General features: G+C 42.9%; 1 protein-coding gene across 2 annotated transcripts in view; it reads left to right on the forward strand.

Moving 5' to 3' along the window:
* ZNF804B (zinc finger protein 804B) overlaps positions 1 to 19,633 on the forward strand; it is a 367,431-nt gene that overhangs the window by 316,365 nt on the left and 31,433 nt on the right. Inside the window, exon 1 of one of the 2 annotated variants that reach the window (XM_056519088.1) lies at positions 9,580 to 9,712. The exons of the other annotated variant lie outside the window; for it this stretch is intronic. Coding sequence (XP_056375063.1) covers positions 9,656 to 9,712 — 57 coding nt within the window. The 5' untranslated portion in view covers positions 9,580 to 9,655. Of the gene's footprint in view, positions 1 to 9,579; positions 9,713 to 19,633 lie in introns of those variants that run through there. 2 annotated transcript variants of the gene reach the window in all.

Consider the following 19,633-nt stretch of genomic DNA (forward strand, 5'->3'; position numbering starts at 1 on the left):
CTTCTAGATGGCAGGCGGCCTAAAGCCTGCAGCCACTAGAGTCCTGGGGTGTCCAACCCCTTTCGGATACACACAGTAGGATGTTTGAAACATCCTCCTCATCTGGGACATCACTTATCCTAAGGGTGTGCATCTTGGATTAGGAGGATGATACAGGCCTCTAGTGACTGCAGGTACGAAGCTGCCTGCAGCCTAGAAGAGAAGAGGTTGGTGTCTACAGAGCAGCCTGGAGAAGGGAAGTATTGTTTTATTATTGGCGTGGGGGGCTATGAAAAGAGCAAACTACCTACTGGAGACCTATTTAAAGAGGTGGACTACCTACTGGGGACCTATATACATAGGGCAACTACCAAGCTGAGACCCATATACAAAGGGAAACTACCTACTGAAGACCTATATACAAAGGTGAACTACCTACTGGGAACCTATATACAGAGGAGAACTACCTAGCTGGGACCTATATACAGAGGGAAACTACTTACTGAAGACCTATATACAGAGGTGAACTACCTACCTGGGAACTATATATTTAGAGGGAAACTACCTACTAAATACCTATATACAGAGGTGAACTACCTACTGGGGACCTATATACCTAGGGGAACTACCTACCTGGGAACTATAGATATGGAGGGAAACTATCTACTGAAGACATATACAGAGGTGAACTACCTACTGGGGACCTATATACAGAGGAGAACTACCTACCGGGGACCTATATACAGAGGAGAACTACCTACCTGGGGCCTATATACAGAGGGAAACTACCTACTGAAGACCCATATACAAAGGTGAACTATCTACTGGGGACCTACTTACATAGGGGAACTACCTACTTGTGACATATATACATAGAGGAAGTACCTACCTGTGACCTAAATACAGAGGGAAACTACTTAATGGGGACTTATATTCTAGGGAACCTACCTACTGACGGCCTACACACTGGGGGAATCTACCTATTGGGTGTCTATACATTGGGGAAACTACCTGTTTAGGGCCTATATACTGGGGAAAATACCTACTTGGGCACTTACTGTAAATACTGGGGAAACTACATACTGGGGAACCCATCTACCTACTACAGTGCCCTACCTACTTAATGGAGAGGCATACCTACCCTTTCCCCTAATCCACTTATCTACCAACTGTGTGGGACACCAAGGGGGTATTATTACAGTTACTGTTTGAGGCACTATATATGGGGGAAAGATAAGGAGGGTGCTGGAAAAATGCAGATGCCACTCTCAACACAGTATTGCAAAAACTTGGTTTGTTTTTTCAAAGCTGGTCACCCCATGCCACTCATTTTGGGTAGTGATGAACGGCAGGGGCCATATTCAAATTTGCGATATTTGGCGAATATATGGACGAATATTTGTCCTATGTTCGCGAAATTCTCATATTCGCTATGTTTGTTGACTTTTCTTTTTCTATGTGAAAAATCGTAATGAAATTTGTATAGTGCGCATGCGCGATTATATATTTCACCTAAAAGAAGGGAAGGACCAGTGTCCTCTGGAAGTGCTGATATTCGCAAATATTTGCATATTCGCATATATGAAATGTTCGCGTTCCACACCGACTCTTACAGTAAATAATATTGGAGCCTCATTTGGACCACAAACTGGAAGCAGGGAGGGATGATCACTTTTTTTTTCCACAGTATACATCATCGCTGTGATGTGTACTGTGAAGAAAAAAAATATTTATATAATATTCGTCATTACGAATATATAGCGTTATATTCTAAATATTTGCAAAATCGCAAAGTGCCGATATATTCGTGGTAAAAATTAGCATTTCAAACTTTTGCGCTCAACGCTAATTTTGGGATCTATCAAGTCAAGTGGGAAGGTAAAGAAGGACATGTCTGTATTTAGGGGTGTGTCTATTAGGGCATTTGAATGTCTGTGTTTGGTACTCCCCTGTATGAGTTATAACACAGTGGCGCTCTGGTAGACCTGGCCCATCGGTGAATTACTTTGACCACCATTTAATGCTATGTTTTACCTATGCAGGGAAAATAAATTGCCCCGATGCAGCCTACCCTAGAATATACAAGTTTAAAGGGGTACTCTGCTGCTCAGCATTTGGAACAAACTGTTCCGAACACTGGGCCCAGCGCCAGGAGCTCGTGATGTCATAGCCCTGCCCCCTCATGACATCACACCCCGCCCCCTCAATGCAAGTCTATGGGAGGGGGCGTGACGGCCGTCACGCCCCCTCCCATAGACTTGCATTGAGGGGGCGGGCGGAACCTGGTGAGCTCCTGGCACCGGCGCACGAGTAACTGTTCCACCGGCGCACGAGTAACTGGCGCACGAGTAACTGTAACTGCACGAGTACCCCGTTAATATGTCCTGTTGCAATCAGCTGGTTATAAATAGTCAAATGATATGATTGACTGAGCTCATGGATGAAGTTGGTCTTTGTTTGAGACAAGAGAAGCCCAGCTTGTTTTATTTTCCCCAACTTTCCTTACCAAAATACTGTTAAATATCCATATATCCATGGTGCGGGACATAGTACATTGCTGTTTTCTGTAGCCCAGAGTACTGAGCACTAAAACTAATGAGAAAAGATTTCCCAGACGTCCCTTCATAGTCTTCGAGCTGCTCTGGAGAACACCATCCAATTTAAGAAGCCTTAAAGCAAGCCGCACTGTATCTGTAAGTAGGGTAGGGTGTTCTCTGCTAATCCCTTCTACAATTGCTCAATTAAACCTTAGGATAGTCATCTTTGTAGTTAGATTTCGGAAGTTTCTCTTGCCCGGAACTTGGTACCAGACTGGAAACACACATTAGGGTTTAATTTTTTTTTTAGAATATATAAAGGGGTACTCAGCTTTCAAATCAACTGGTGCCAGAAAGTTATACAGATTTTTAAATTACTTCTATATAAAATAAAAATCCTTTCAGTACTTATCAGCTGCTGTATGCTCCAGAGGAAGTTGTTTAGTTATTTTCTGTTTGACGACAGTGCTCTCTGCTGACACCTCTGTCCGTGTCAGGAACTGTCCCCATAGCAAACCTCTCCTGCTCTGGACAATTCCTGACACTGACAGAGGTGGCAGCAAAGAGCACTGTGGTCAGACTGGTAAGATCTACACAACTTCCTCTGGAGCATGCAGCAGCTGATAAGTACTAGATGGGTTAAAATTTTAATTTTCTTTTAATATATATATATATATATATATATATATACAAGCTCAAATTATATATATACAAGGTCCCTGCTGTGGCTGAGTAGCTCTGTGTGTCCGCTTGTGACTGCCAGTGGGAAATCTGCCGCTACAAGTGGACACACAGAGCTACCCGCCACAGCAGGGATCTTGCTCTGCCATCACTCTGTAACTTCCATCGAGGCATCTGCTGCAGATGCGCCATGTGTGACCCTACCCTAAAGGCGTATTCTGTGACTGTCAACAAACTTCCAGAGGGGCAGGGACTTAAAAGAAAAAAAAAAGCACACTCACCTCTTTGGTCACTCTTGGCCCAGCACTGGATTGGTATCATAACAAATTGTGTTACTTAACACAATTTAAGTTAAAGGGGTACTCCGGTGAAAACCTTTTTTCTTTTAAATCAACTGGTGCCAGAAAGGTAAACAGATTTGTAACTTACTTCTATTAAAAAACCTTAATCCATTCTTTTCCTTTTGGAATTCTCTCTGATGACATCACGACCACAGTTCTCTTTGCTGTCGTCATTATAATAATAATAATAACTCTTTATTTATTGTTGTCCTTAGTAGGATTTGAACCCAAGGCCCCAGCACTGCAAGGCAGCAATGCTAACCACTGAGCCACCATGCTGCCCTTAGTATACATCTGCTATGCACGGTTGCTAAAATGAGCAGAGATGTCAGCAGAGAGCACTGTGCTTGTGATATCATCAGTGTTCCAAAAAGAAAGGAATTTCCTCTGTAGCATTCAGCAGCTAATAAGTACTGGAAGGATTAAGATTTTTTAATAAAAGTAATTTACAAATATGTTTAACTTTCTGGCACCAGTTGATTTAAAAGAAAAAAGGTTTTCACCGGAGTACCCCTTTAAGGGTGGACACATGTCACATGCAACATGTTTGCTAGCGCTTTTCTTTCCATCAAAATGGATCGACTTTGATCTTGAGATCTAATGGGTTAATCTTTGACATTGGCTTGATCTTTATAAGCAGTGAGTCCTGGCTGCTGATAGCAGCCATTATTCACCATCGATGACAATGTTTTCCAACTAAGGTGCCTCCGGCATTTGCAAAACTACAACAGTCTTTGACCGTCCAGACATGCTGGGAGTTGCAGTTTTGAAACAGCTGGAGTGACCAGGGTTGAGATACACTGGTCTATAAAGTAAGTGCAGCTCCTGTGCTCACTCCTAAAACTGTTAACTACAGTAGAATCTCCAAATAGCGGACACTTAAGGGGGAAAAAAAAGTATCCGCTATTGGAAAATGTCCCTTATTGGGAAAAAAGGCTCACAAATCTTTCTAAATGAACGAATACTGTGCTGTACTCACTCCAGAGTATAATTACCTATATTATAAAGGAATAATTTTGCACTAGTCACAGTCGCCGCTGCTCACAGTCAGTGCAGTGCAGAGGACGTCAAGCCTGCTAAGAGCCCCTGCATCTGAGCCTGCTGGCCAGGTAAGAAGAACAACAGGAAGAGGAGGGAAGGGAAAAAGTGATATGACACAAGGGGTAATAAAGGGGGGAAGGATTTGGCACAAGGCTAATGGGGAATAAAGTGGTACGGGGGGGGGGGAAGGGGAAATTAAATGGCACAGGGGGATGAAGTCTGAAGAGAAATGGCACAGGGAGGAGTGATGTGGTAAAGAGGGGGTGATTAATTTGCGCAGAGGGTAATAAAGGGGGTATTGGCTGTACCTCCCTGACGGCGGCCCTGTGTACAAGGTAGGGCTGGAACATAAGCCTGGTTGTCCACAATTCGAAGTGTCTAACTCAGCACGAGTGTGTGTCCGTGTCCTCTATTGAGTGAGTCCCCTATTCGGAGGGTGCAAATACATTAAGTCTTATAGGACTATGCCGGGGAATAAAAACTGTCCACTATTGAAAGGTTTCCGCTAAGGGAGATTTGACTGTATTCATGAAATAAATATGTAATTTCCCCTTATCGTATTCCCACCCTTGGCATAAATATACGTCATAGGGCGGGAATGGGTTACAGACAGTCAGACACTGGAGCAGCATTTTAAAGGGGTACTCCGCTGCTCAGCGCTTGGAACAATCTGTTCCGAACGCTGGAGTCGGTGGCAGAGCTTGTGACGTCATAGCCACGCCCCCTTCATGACATCACTTCCTGCTCCCTCAATGCAAGTCTATGGGAGGGGGCATGACGGCTGTCACGCCCCCTCCCATAGACTTGCATTGAGGGGGCGGGACATGACGTCATGAGAGCGCAGGGCTATGACGTCAAGAGCTCCCGGCGCCAGCTCCAGCGTTCAGAACAGTTTGTTCCAAATGCTGAGCAGCGGAGTACCCCTTTAAGGCTATGTTCACACACATATTTCCAGTCCGACTTCCCACCGTAACCTTAGAAATGCACCCTATCCATCTCCATAGATGGCAATGCATTTCCGAGCATGGTGCAGCAGAATACCATAAAAAAGGATTCCATTGGAAAATTGCGCCGTGTGAACATGGCCTAACAGATTCATATCAACACAGACAAGGTTTAATCTGGATCCTAGAGGGAAACAGTCAATATGAAAAACCCAATAAAATAATTGTAAAACTAAAGAATAATAGGAATGAGCAGTGTGTTTGGATTATCCATTGTTCACACCGACTGTTGCAGGAAAGTCACATGATCTCCAAGAAATGTACATGTTCTCTAGAACCTAAATTAAATCTACAGAGTTGAGACCTGAGGAAATGTCAAGTGAAACCAAATTTTTTTTTGTTGCTATTTTTCATTTCATACTGCTTAAAGGAAAACCGTCATCTGTTCACCCACACTAAACCCAATACACTGGGTTATAGTGAGGGTGAACAGGAGACTGATGAGGGGTTAATGGTTTAAATACGTACCTGCACTCCGGCGATCTGTCCCTCCGAAGATCTTCTTCCGTCTTCAGTGAATTGCGCGTTGGAGGCGGGCCTGTCGGCTCAGTATGAATATTCATTGTCGCGGGTCATGTGAGTGCTGTGCCGACTGAGCGTTCACGTGAACTGTGACAATGAATATTCAAATTGAGTCGGCGGGCCAGCCTCCAGCGCGCAATTCACTGAAGATGGAAGAAGATCTTCGGATGGACAGATCTCCGGAGTGTAGGTACGTACTTAACCCATTAATCCCTCATCAGTCTCCTGTTCACCCACACTATAACCCAGTTTATTGGGTTTAGTGTAGGGAAACAGATGACCGTTTTCCTTTAAAGTCCTACTCCACTGGCCAGCGTTCGGAACGTTTAGTTCTGAACGCTGTGTGTGCGCTGTGGCGGACGGACATGCCCCCTGGTGACGTCCCGCCAAACCCACTCAATGCAAGTCTATGGAAGGGGGCATGGCGACCTTCACGTCCCCTCCCATAGACTTGCATTGAGAGGGAGTGGCGTGACGGCATGAAGGGGTATGTGCGCACACAGTGTTCAGAACTAAACGTTCCAAACGCTTGCAAGTAGAGTACCCAGCTCTGTTCCCATATGTTCACCCCGTTCCAAAAAGATGTAAAGTCTAGGTCGGGTTCGAAAAAAAAAAAAAGCCATTACAGGTTATACATCCAGATATGCTGCCGTCTCATAGCGATGTTCACGTCTGCAGATTCAACAAATAGATCCATAAATTTATGGCGCACGGCACACAATGGTTTTACAACCAATTATTTGCATACAGAACCATCGGAAAAATAAATAAATAAACCTTTACAACAGCCAGCAATGATTCGCATTCAAGTGATGCCAGGATAGAGAAAAGAATTGGATTGTCAAATGCCACTGAACACAGCTTGGTGACTATTTGTATCTTCAGGCGGCACATTCCAGATCTAAATGTCAATTGATACAAGAGTTTATATGTAGCCCACTAGTCTACGGGGTCCAATCTGCTTTACCGAAAGCCGCGTGTGCACCTGCTGCTCCAAAACGTAGTTAGAAAATGGAGCGCAGAGCAAATAAATTCTGATGGCGCCGCCGCCATCGTCGGGAAGAACGCGTTGTTTGCGGTAATGAGATTCCTTTAATCATTTAGTTCTTATGAAAGCCTTAACAAATAATACCGAGGGCTCCCTTTAAATTAAACAGAGAGATAAGCCAAATTTGTCATTAACCATTAAATGCTATGAAATTGCATTCGCCGCTCTTTAAGACGCCAGGATAATTAATATGTAAATGGCCTATTTAACCTCTTTTCAATTGAAACCCGAGGGACACTTAATTTCATAGTGGTTAATGCCGGTCCAATGTTGGCCGCAGAATTGTTTTACGTTGCATTAGGCAAAGAATTCGAGATAGATGATCAGACGTTTGTGATTAGAATTCAAGGACTGATCAGACCTAAAAGATGCAGAGTAGTGCAGAATGTAGAGATGTATTACAGAGTATTACAGAGATCCTTTAGTCTGGAATAGTTTTGACTTTACAAACTGATAACCAGAAAACATGGACCCAATTGGTTGAAAGGTTTCTGCTACAGCAAGCTACCTTCTAGGTCAGTGTTTCCCAACCAGGATGCCTCCAGCTGTTGCAAAACTACAACTCCCAACTCGTCCTCATATCCTGTCCTCATATCCCATCCTCATATCCCATCCTCATATCCTGTCCTCATATCCTATCCTCATATCCCGTCCTCATATCCAATCCTCATATCCCATCCTCATATCCTGTCCTCATATCCAATCCTCATATCCTGTCCTCATATCCAATCCTCATATCCCATCCTCATATCCTGTCCTCATATCCAATCCTCATATCCCGTCCTCATATCCTGTCCTCATATCCTATCCTCATATCCCGTCCTCATATCCTGTCCTCATATCAAATCCTCATATCCTGTCTTCATATTCCAACCTCATATCCCATCCTCATATGTCGTCCTCATATCCCGTCCTCATATCCAATCCTCATATCCCGTCCTCATATCCCGTCCTCATATCCCGTCCTCATATCCCGTCCTCATATCCCATCCTCATATCCTGTCCTCATATCCTGTCCTCATATCCCATCCTCATATCCCGTCCTCATATCCTGTCCTCATATCCCGTCATCATATCCTGTCCTCATATCCCATCCTCATATCCCGTCCTCATATCCTATCCTCATATCCCATCCTCATATCACATCCTCATATCCCATCCTCATATCAAATCCTCATATCCCTTCCTCATATCTAATTCTCATATCCCTTCCTCATTTCCCTTCCTCATATCCTGTCCTCATATGCCATCCTCCTATCCCATCCTCATATCCTGTCCTCATATCAAATCCTCATATCCCTTCCTGATATCCTGTCCTCATATCTCGTCCCCATATCCCATTCTCATATCCTGTCCTCATATGCTGTCCTCATATCCCATTCTCATATCCCATCCTCATATCCCATCCTCATATCCTGACCTCATATCCCGTCCTCATATGTCGTCCTCATATCCTGTCCTCATATCCCATCTTCTTATTTTGTCCTCATATCCTGTCCTCGAATCGCATCTTCACATCCCGTCCTCATATCCCATCCTCATATCCCATCTTGATATCCCATCCTCATATCCCGACCTCATATCCTGTCCTCATATCCCGACCTCATATCCCCTCTTCATATCTCGTCCTCATATCCTGTCCTCGTATCTCATCTTCATATCCCGACCTCATATCCCCTCTTCATATCTCGTCCTCATATCCCGTCCTCATATCCTGTCCTCCTATCCCGTCTTCATAAGGTGTCCTGATATCCTGTCCTCATATGCCAACCTCATATCCTGACCTTAAATCCCATCTCCATATCCCATCCTCCTATGCCGTTCTCATATCCTGTTCTCATATCCTGTCTTAATATCCCGTCCCCATATCCTGACCTCATATCCCATCCTCATATCACATCCTCATATCCCATCCCCCACACTAACTTTTCTCTGCACCTGCCTACCAAACAGGCAGCAGGATATTTAAAAGTCCCGGACAATCTCTGCAGCCTGAGAAATCACACGATAAGGAGAGGTACCTGATGTCCCATGGACTTGCATGTGACTTTAGTGAAAAAACCCCGACCCTCGCATAAGGTGATGGGTTTGGGTAGATTTAACCCTACTAGACTACTAGGAATATGCAACGTAAATCGTGGTCCTACGCAGTTCGCAGGTGTTATCAGCCCGTCTAGTCTATTGAGTTCTATAGATATGGGGGGAGATTAATCAATACCTGTCCAGAGGAAAAGTTGCTGAGTTGCCCATAGCAACCAATCAGATCGCTTCTTTCATTTTTGAAAAAAAGGCCTCTGTAAAGTGAAAGAAGCGATCTGATTGGTTGCTATGGGCAACTCAGCAACTTTTCCTCTGGACAGGTATTGATTAATCTCCCCCCATATCTATAGAACTCAATAGACTAGACGGGCTGATAACACCTGCGAACTGCGTAGGACCACGATTTACGTTGCATATTCCTAGTAGTCTAGTAGGATTAAATCTACCCAAACCCATCACCTTATGCGAGGGTCGGGTTTTTTTTTCACTAAAGTCACATCCAAGTCCATGGGACTTCAGGTACCTCTCCTGATCGTGTGATTTCTCAGGCTGCAGAGATTGTCCGGGACTTTTAAACATCCTGCTGCCTGTTCGGTAGGCAGGTGCAGAGAAAAGTTAGTGTGGGGGATGGGATATGAGGATGTGATATGAGGACGGGATATGAGGTCAGGATATGGGGACGGGATATTAAGACAGGATGGTATATTCCTATACATAGTATCTTGGATATGTAATTTAATAGAAAATAACATATAAACAAGGATGAGTTATCCATGTACAAGAAAAGTATTGACCTTTACATGCTATAAATACAATAATTAGATTTCGGTAATATATTAATGAATGCGTTTTGCAATTAGTAAATTGATACATGTAGCTGCCATATGGATACATTACTTATATGTGGATTTCATTATCTGTGTAATACTTAATTGGCCACCTTTATCTGTGTGGAATTGCTGGTTAAATTGTATCATACATTTGCTGTAGGGCATCATTTGACAGCTTGTTAAAGACTTTTTTAAGCAGGGTCAATAAGTGTTCTAGGTGCGACATCGGTGATGTAGAGCAGTGTTTCCAAACCAGGGTGCCTCCAGCTGTTGCAAAACTACAACTCCCAGCATACCCGGACAGCCTTCGGCTGTCCGGGCATGCTGGGGGTTGTAGTTTTGAAACAGCTGGAGGCACCCTGGTTGGTAGTGTTGAGCGGCATAGGCTATCGCGATATTTCGCGAATATATGGACGAATATTCGTCAAATATTCGCATATTCATAATATTCGCGTTTATTTTCGCATATGCGAATATTAGCATAAACAAAAAATCGCATATACGAAAATTAACATGGAAAAATTGTTTCAGCGAAAATGTGCATATGCGAAAATTAGCATGAGGAAAAAAAATCGCATATGCGAAGATTAACATGAAAAAAATTCACATATGTGGAAATTCGTATGCCAGTCTCACACAGTAGTATTAGAGCCTGGTTTACACTAGTGTTGCTCGCGAATATTTTCGTCTATGTAAATTTTTGCACGTTAATTTTCTCATAAGCGATTTTTTTGGGTTATGCCAATTTTCGTCTATGCGAATTTTCGCTTAAGCAAATTTTTTGCATGTCACTTTTCGCATATGCGATTTCTTTTTTCTTATGCTAATTTGCGCATATGCGAACATAAACGCGAATATTATGAATGTGCGAATTTAGGGAATATATGACGAATATTCGTCCATATATTCGCAAAATATCACGAATTCGAATATGGCCTATTCAACACTACTTTACACCACACAAGCTGGAAGCAGAGAGGGATTATCACTGTGATGTGTACTGTGAAAAAAAATTAAAATAAATAAACGGATATTCGTAATTGCGAATATATAGTACTATATTTGTGAATATTCGCAAATTCGCGAAAATGCGATATTCGCGAATAAAATTTGCATTGCGAATATTCGCGAGCAACACTACTGGTTGGGAAACACTGCTCTTCATCCTCTGGAGCCCTGCACTTCCTCCTCAAAATAATGTAAAGTATGGTGAATTTATGTAGCACTGTATTGCAGTATTTTTTATTCCCTATGTAAGGTAATACATGCTCTGAGCATCGCACCATCAAAGGACCTTCACCGCCTCCTCCTCCACGTAATGTACAGTAAAGTATGAGCCGGTACAGAATAAGCATAATTGGGCACAGTATGCGCAGCTTTATTTCACATCACGCCCAAAGCAACAGGTACAAGTCGGAAATGACGCGTTTCGGCCAGGTGCTGGCCTTAGTCATGACTAAGGCCAGCACCTGGCCGAAACGCGTCATTTCCGACTTGTACCTGTTGCTTTGGGCGTGATGTGAAATAAAGCTGCGCATATTTGATCTGCATCTGAGCTGGATTCCTTTCTATTTTTTCATTGTGCTTGAGTGCGCACTTTTCCGTGCTCAATATCTGGACCAGGGGTGAGCTGGCTTTGCTTTAAAGTTTCTTCTTCATTATTTATGCACTATATTGCAGTATTTTTGGGGTACTGTATAGGATGGTAAATACATTGAGACTTAGGAACATTTAACACATACTCAGAATGATGTAAAGTATCTTAATTGGGCACCGTATGGCGCTTTTATTTGGGCACTACATTGCAGTATTTTCTTTGGGTACCGTATAGGATAATATATCCCCTAAGGCACATACCATCTAACAATCAGAGCCCCGGCGCGACTGCTACCTCTGCTACCTCTATAGCTACGCCCCTATACTCAAAAGGATTTAAAGTATCAGTACCAATGGGTTACGCAATTAGTTTACTTGGGCACTGTTGCAAAACCACAACTCCCAGCAGGCCTGGTGCAAGGATTTTTGCCACCCTAGGCGAAAGCTCATTTTACCACCACTTGACCTCGCCCACTGGCTTTGCCCTTTGACATGCCACACCTGGGGTGACACACTGTAACAAACCTCCTCCTCATGTAATCTCCTTACTACTGGGGTGACACACTGTAACTAACCCCCTCCTCATGTAATCACCTTACTACTAGGGTGACACACTGTAACAACCCCCTACTTGTGTAATCTCCTTACTACTGGGGTGAAATACTGTGACAAACATCCTCCTCATGTAATCTCCTTACTACTGGGGTGACACACTGTAACAAATCTCCTCCTCATGTAATCTCCTTACTACTGGGGGGACACACTGTAATAAACCTCCTCCTCATGTAATCACCTTACTACTGGGGTGACACACTGTAACAAACCTCCTCCTCATGATATATCCTTAATACTGGGGTGACACACTGTAACAAACCCCCTCCCCATGTAATCTGCTTACTACTGGGGTGACACACTGTAACAAACCTCCTCCTCATGATATATCCTTACTACTGGGGTGACACACTGTAACAAACCTCCTCCTCATGTAATCTCCTTACTACTGGGGTGACATACTGTAACAAACCTCCTCTTCATGTAATCTCCTTACTACCGGGGTGACACACTGTAACAAACCTCCTCCTCATGTAATTTCCTTACTACTGGGGTGACACACTGTAACAAACCTCCTCTTCATGTAATCTCCTTACTACCGGGGTGACACACTGTAACTAACCTCCTCCTCGTGTAATTTCCTTACTACTTGGATGACACACTGTAACAAACCCCCTCCTCATGTAAACTCGTTACTACTTGGATGACACACTGTAACAAGCCTCCTCCTCATGTAAACTCATTACTACTGGGGTGACACACTATAACAACCCCCTACTTGTGTAATCTCCTTACTACTGGGGTGACACACTGTAACAAACCGACTCCTTATGTAATCATCTTACTACTGGGGTGACACACTGTAACAAACCTCCTCCTCACGTAATCTGCTTACTACTGGGGTGACACACTGTGACAAACCCCCTCCCCATGTAATCTCCTTACTACTGGGGTGACACACTGTAACAAACCTCCTCCTCTTTAATTACCTTACTACTAGGGTGACACACTGTAACAATCTCCCCCCCCCCCCTCATGCAATTCCCTTACTACTGGGGGGGGGGGGGGGGGGAAGGGCGTGGCAGGGTTTTGCTGGATGGGTGGGTGCTTCAGATGCTGGCTAACTTTATTGCTGTGGGCAGAGCGGCGCCCCCATCAAGAGTGCGCTCTGGGCGGCTGCCTATTTTACCTATAGGCAAAGACGGCCCTGATTCCCAGCATGGCCGGACAGTTTTGCAACATCTGGAGGTCCACAGTTTGTTCTGTAGTATCATTATTAACAGGTTACAAAATTTGTGTAACTAGGCCACTGTATGTTACTTACTTCACTATAAATTATTTTATCTATTTATTTAAATGTTTTTATTTATATTTATTTATTTATCCATTTATCTTTTTTATTCATTTATTTATTCATCTTTTCGCACTTTTCAAACTTCAGGATTACCATCACCCAACTGCGGAGCTATACCTTTGCATACATAATTTGTTATTATTTATTATTGTACATTGAGTGTTTTCTCAGTTTATTTTATTTGTTTTTTTTCTTCAAACTTCTGTAGTCATTGTGCGTAACAGCGGAGGTTTTTATAAATATACAGTCGGAAGGCGACATACGTGGGATGCACTCCGAGAACAGGTGTTTCATTTTAGGACTTAATTAACTTAATGTGAGGAGTTGTGCATGGAAAACAAGTCCTGCCGGGGAACGTGTACACGTTAAAAGAGAGAATGTTTAAAAACAAAAAAATAAATAAATAAAAGAATGCTCAGGTCTACAATGAAAAACATCAATAATAATAATTTATAGGTTTTTAACAATTTCGAGTGGCTGAAATTGGTCTGGATAATGGACCTGAATGACAGAGAAGCCTCAGTGTTAAGGACCACTTTAGAGCTTTATGTCGCTGGCTGAAAGCATAGCTCCTGTAGCAGACGTGTCTCCTCACTGACCAGCAGTCAATGGATATTTGCCATTTTCACTTGTCACCTCATTCGAGATGTGCTCGATAATAGAAGTGTTGCGCAAAAGCTGTCTCTTGTTAACAGGATTTTTAGAAGGTCTATTTTTAAAGGGAACATGTCACATTGAAAATGAAGTCTAATCTGCAGGTATCATGTTATAGAGCAGGAGGAGCTGAGCAGATAATATATATATAATACAGTACAATCTGCAGGTATCATGTCATAGAGCAGGAGGAGCTGAGCAGATGATATATATATATATAATACAGTACAATCTGCAGGTATCATGTTATAGAGCAGGAGGATCTGAGCAGATGGTATATACAATACAGTACAATCTGCAGGTATCATGTCATAGAGCAGGAGGAGCTGAGCAGATGATATATACAATATAGTACAATCTACAGACATCATGTTATAGAGCAGGAGGAGCTGAGCACATTATATATATATATATATATATATATATTACAGTACAGTCTGCAGGTATCATTTTATAGAGCAGGAGGAGCTGAGCAGATAATATATATATATGTATGTATATATATATATATATATATATATATATATATATATATATATTTCCAAATGGCGGAGGACAGCACGACCACTGTAAGTCTTGAGATAGTAATCCGGGTGCAATAGGAAAGAAACGTGGTCCCAGTCGCAGACCACATCCATAAATTCCAACAAAAAGTCCAACAGCACTCCCGTGAGTGCTGTTGGACTTTTTGTTGGTATATATATATATATATATATATATATATATATATATATATAATACAGTACAATCTGCAGGTATCATGTTATAGAGCAGGAGGATCTGAACAGATGATATATACAATACAGTACAATCTGCAGGTATCATGTTATAGAGCAGGAGGAGCTGAGCACATTACATATATATATATATATATATATATATATATATATATATTACAGTACAGTCTGCAGGTATCATGTTATAGAGCAGGAGGAGCTGAGCAGATAATATATATATATATATATATATATATATATATATATATATATATATAAATAATACAGTACAATCTGCAGGTATCATGTTACAGAGCAGGAGGAGCTGAGCAGATTATATATACAATACAGTACAATCTGCAGGTTTCGTGTTATAGAGCAGGAGGAGCTGAGCAGAGGATATATACAATACAGTACAGTCTGCAGGTATCATGTTATAAAGCAGGAGGAGCTCAGCAGATAATATCTACAATACAGTGCAATCTGCAGGTAACATGTTATAGAGCAGGAGGAGCTCAGCAGATAATATCTACAATACAGCACAATCTGCCGGTATCATGTTATAGAGCAGGAGGAGCTCAGCAGATAATATCTACAATACAGTATAATCTGCAGGTATCATGTTATAGAGCAGGAGGATCTGAGCAGATCATATATATATATATATATATATATATATATATATATATATACACAATACAGTACAATCTGCAGGTATCGTGTTATAAAGCAGGAGGATCTGAGCAGATGATATATACAATACAGTACAATCTGCAGGTATCATGTTATAGAGCAAAAAGAAGCTGAGCAGATAATATCTACAATACAATACAGTACAATCTGCAGGTATCATGTTATAGAGCAGGAGGACCTGAGCAGATGATATATACAATACAGTACAATCTGCAGGTATCATGTTATAGAGCAGGAGGAGCTGAGCAGACAATATATACAATACAGTACAATCTACATGTATCCTGTTATAGAGCAGGAGATGCTGAGCAGATGATATAAACAATACAGTACAATCTGCAGGTATCATGTTATAGAGCAGGAGGAGCTGGTCAGATGATATATACAATACAGTACAATCTGCAGGTATAATGTTATAGAGCAGGAGGAACTGAGCAGATGATATATACAATACAGTACAATCTGCAGGTATCATGTTATAGAGCAGGAGGAGCTGAGCAGATGATATATACAATACAGTACAATCTGCAGGCATCATGTTGTAGAGCAGGAGGAGCTGAGCAAGTATCTGTTATCAGTGGTCGACACTTCACAGACAGTGATAGACATCAGCATTCACGCCAATGTCTGCCGTTAACCCATTAGACGCAATAATTAATGCCAATCATGGCATCTAATGCTAAAAATAACTGGTGTCAGAGATTTGTGGACACTCAACGGACCCCTGCAGCATGATTGCAGGGGTCCGATGAGTTAAAAGGGCAGGGGATGGTCTCTCCCTTACCGCCACTCGATAATTGCTCGGTATGTACAAGAGCAGAGTGCCGATAACACTGATCAATGTTATGGCAAGCACTATTGCTTATAATAGTTCCCGATGAGGACTAAATAAATGTATTAAATAATCTGCCCCTAAGAAAAGTTTTCATCAACCCCCTTTTCCCATATTTGTTATCACCACGTATGGAATGGTCTGAACTATTAAAATACAGTATAATGTTTATGATCCTGGGTGGTAAGCAGCATAAACATGAGAAAAAAAATACCAGAATTTATTATTTTTAATCATTTTGTATACTATTAAAAAAATTCCTAAAAAGCAATCAAAAAGTCCCGTCAAAACCAAAATGGTACCAATAAGAACTATAGATCATGGCGCAAAAAACATTTTTTTGCCAGGTCCTCATACAGCTCTGTGGATGGAAAATAAAAAAAATATATTACTTAAAGGAAAAAAAGGAGGAAAACAAATACGCACCCCAAAAAAATTGGTCCAGTCATTAAGGCCAAAACAGACTGTGTTATTAAAGGGGTACTCCACCCCTAGACATCTTATCTGATCACGGGGATCCCAGCGATCTCTGTGCAGCACCCGGCATTAATTTAGAATGCTGGGTGCGGGCAGCGGGGGTCGTGATGTAATGGCCACTCCCCTTGTGACATCATGTCACGCCCCCTCAGTGTAAGTCTATGGGAGGGGGCGTGGCAGCCGCCACGCCCCCTCCCATAGACTTGCATTGAGGGTGTGTGGCATGACGGCACGAGGGGCGTGGTCGTGACGTCACTATCACAGCCACCCCTCCAAGCGTTCGGGACAAAATGTTCCGAACACTGGGGCAGCGGAGTAAACCTTCAAAGGGTCGAAAAGACCTTCATGCATTGTTTTCTCACCAGTATTATTACTATGATCAATAGGCTGATGCCCACCCCCTATGATTGCCAACTATGAATTTATCCTAGATAGGGGAGTCCACCCAGGTAGTAATAGGGATGGAGCCAACAAGGGTCAAACCCCCTTTCTCCAAGGACCCCTTAGTATGGTCTTCCTTTAATGGCCTTGGCCCAGAAGAAAAACAGAGGAATTGACTTTAGTCTACTATTGCCATCCAATGTTCTTCATCCTTGCACTACTATTATCCCCAACTTCTGTGATATCAATTTAGTCTCAAGTCCCGGTAGCCATATAAATAGTGTCTCTCCAGCATCTCCAGTCTTCTTCTTTGGCCTCCATGTCGATCAATGGCTGGTTCTTCATTTCCGGGATTAAATCCATTCATCTTGCTCACAGTTGTTTCTTTTACTTTAGAAGACTTCATTCTGGTTATTTATGTTTGATTTAGTTGATCATTTTTCTTCTTTTTACTTGTCTACACCAATGTTCACTGACATTAATACTTCAGTTTCTTTGCCCGGTTTGTCAAGAAAATCGAAACGATTCTGACCTCTTCCTTTTTATAGAAGCACCATTGCTTTACATTACAAGATCTCAATCCAAAAACAGTCTACGTTGTATTTTTTGGCTCATTGCCTCCTAATTATTGACCCATGGAGACAAAAGCTACTGCCATGTAGTCATGAGCGGCATTGGCCATATTCAAATTTGCGATATTTCACGAAATATAGACGAATATTCGTCCTATATTCGCGAATTTCACGTATTCATAATATTCGCATATGCATATTTGCATATTCACGTATTCGAGGAAGAAAGCAGTGAGGGGGGGTGGGTAACTTTACTATTGTTTGCTAGGGATGTTGTTAATAACCTCTGACAAGTGTATTTGCATCATTCTAATTGGCCCACAAGTGAAAAGAAGGAATATGCGCATATGCGGAAAACGAATATTCGCAATTTCAAATATAAAGCGAATATATTTGCAATATTCGGGAATTTGCGATATTCGAAATGCGAATATTCGTGCCTAACACTACTGCCATGAAATATGTAGAATCAATTATCAAATTATTATTATTAGCAATGACTTTTTATTATTGTATCTGTAAAAAAAAAATCCCAAATAATTAAAAATATTGGAACTATGTGTATCATGGCTCCCTTACTACTGTACATATGCTGGCTACACTGATAGTTTAGGATACCATGCAAAACATGTACAGAAGCAGGGACTCCTGTCAAAGGCAGGATTCTCTGTTACTATACTCTGAGCAGTGATGCATACATTGCATGTGCATCATGGCTCCCTCACTACTGTACATAAGCACTGATAGCATAGGATAGCATGGAAAGCATGTACAGGAGTAGTGACTCTTGTCAAAGGCATATACCCATTATCCCCTGATCAGTGTTGCTGTATACAGTGTAAGCAAAATGGCTCTCTCACTGTCACGATGCCGGCTGGCAGGTGGTGGATCCTCTGTGCCAGAGAGGGATTGGCGTGGACCGTGCTAGAGGATCGGTTCTAAGTCACTACTGGTTTTCACCAGAGCCCGCCGCAAAGCGGGATGGTCTTGCTGCGGCGGTAGTGACCAGGTCGTATCCCCTAGCAACGGCTCAACCTCTCTGGCTGCTGAAGATAGGCGCGGTACAAGGGAGTAGACAGAAGCAAGGTCGGACGTAGCAGAAGGTCGGGGCAGGCAGCAAGGATCGTAGTCAGGGGCAACGGCAGAAGGTCTGGAATCACAGGCAAGGAACACACAAGGAACGCTTTCACTGGCACTAGGGCAACAAGATCCGGCGAGGGAGTGAAGGGGAAGTGAGGTGATATAGGGAAGTGCACAGGTGTAAACACTAATTGGAACCACTGCACCAATCAGCGGTGCAGTGGCCCTTTAAATCGCAAAGACCCGGCGCGCGCGCGCCCTAGGGAGCGGGGCCGCGCGCGCCGGGACAGAACTGACGGGGAGCGAGTCAGGTACGGGAGCCGGGGTGCGCATCGCGAGCGGGCGCTACCCGCATCGCGAATCGCATCCCGGCCGGAGGTGGTAACGCAGCGCCCCGGGTCCGTGGAACCGACCGGGGCGCTGCAGTGAGGGAAGTGTAGTGAGCGCTCCGGGGAGGAGCGGGGACCCGGAGCGCTCGGCGTAACAGTACCCCCCCCCTTGGGTCTCCCCCTCTTCTTGGTGCCTGAGAACCTGAGGATCAGACTTTTGTCCAGGATATTGTCCTCAGGTTCCCAGGACCTCTCTTCTGGACCACAACCCTCCCAATCCACTAAAAAAAAAGTTCTTCCCCTGACCTTTTTGGAGGCCAAGATCTCTTTGACAGAGAAGATGTCCGAGGAGCCGGAAACAGGAGTGGGAGGAA

The sequence above is a fragment of the Hyla sarda genome, chromosome 5, assembly GCF_029499605.1.
Source record: "Hyla sarda isolate aHylSar1 chromosome 5, aHylSar1.hap1, whole genome shotgun sequence".
Taxonomy (NCBI): domain Eukaryota; kingdom Metazoa; phylum Chordata; class Amphibia; order Anura; family Hylidae; genus Hyla; species Hyla sarda.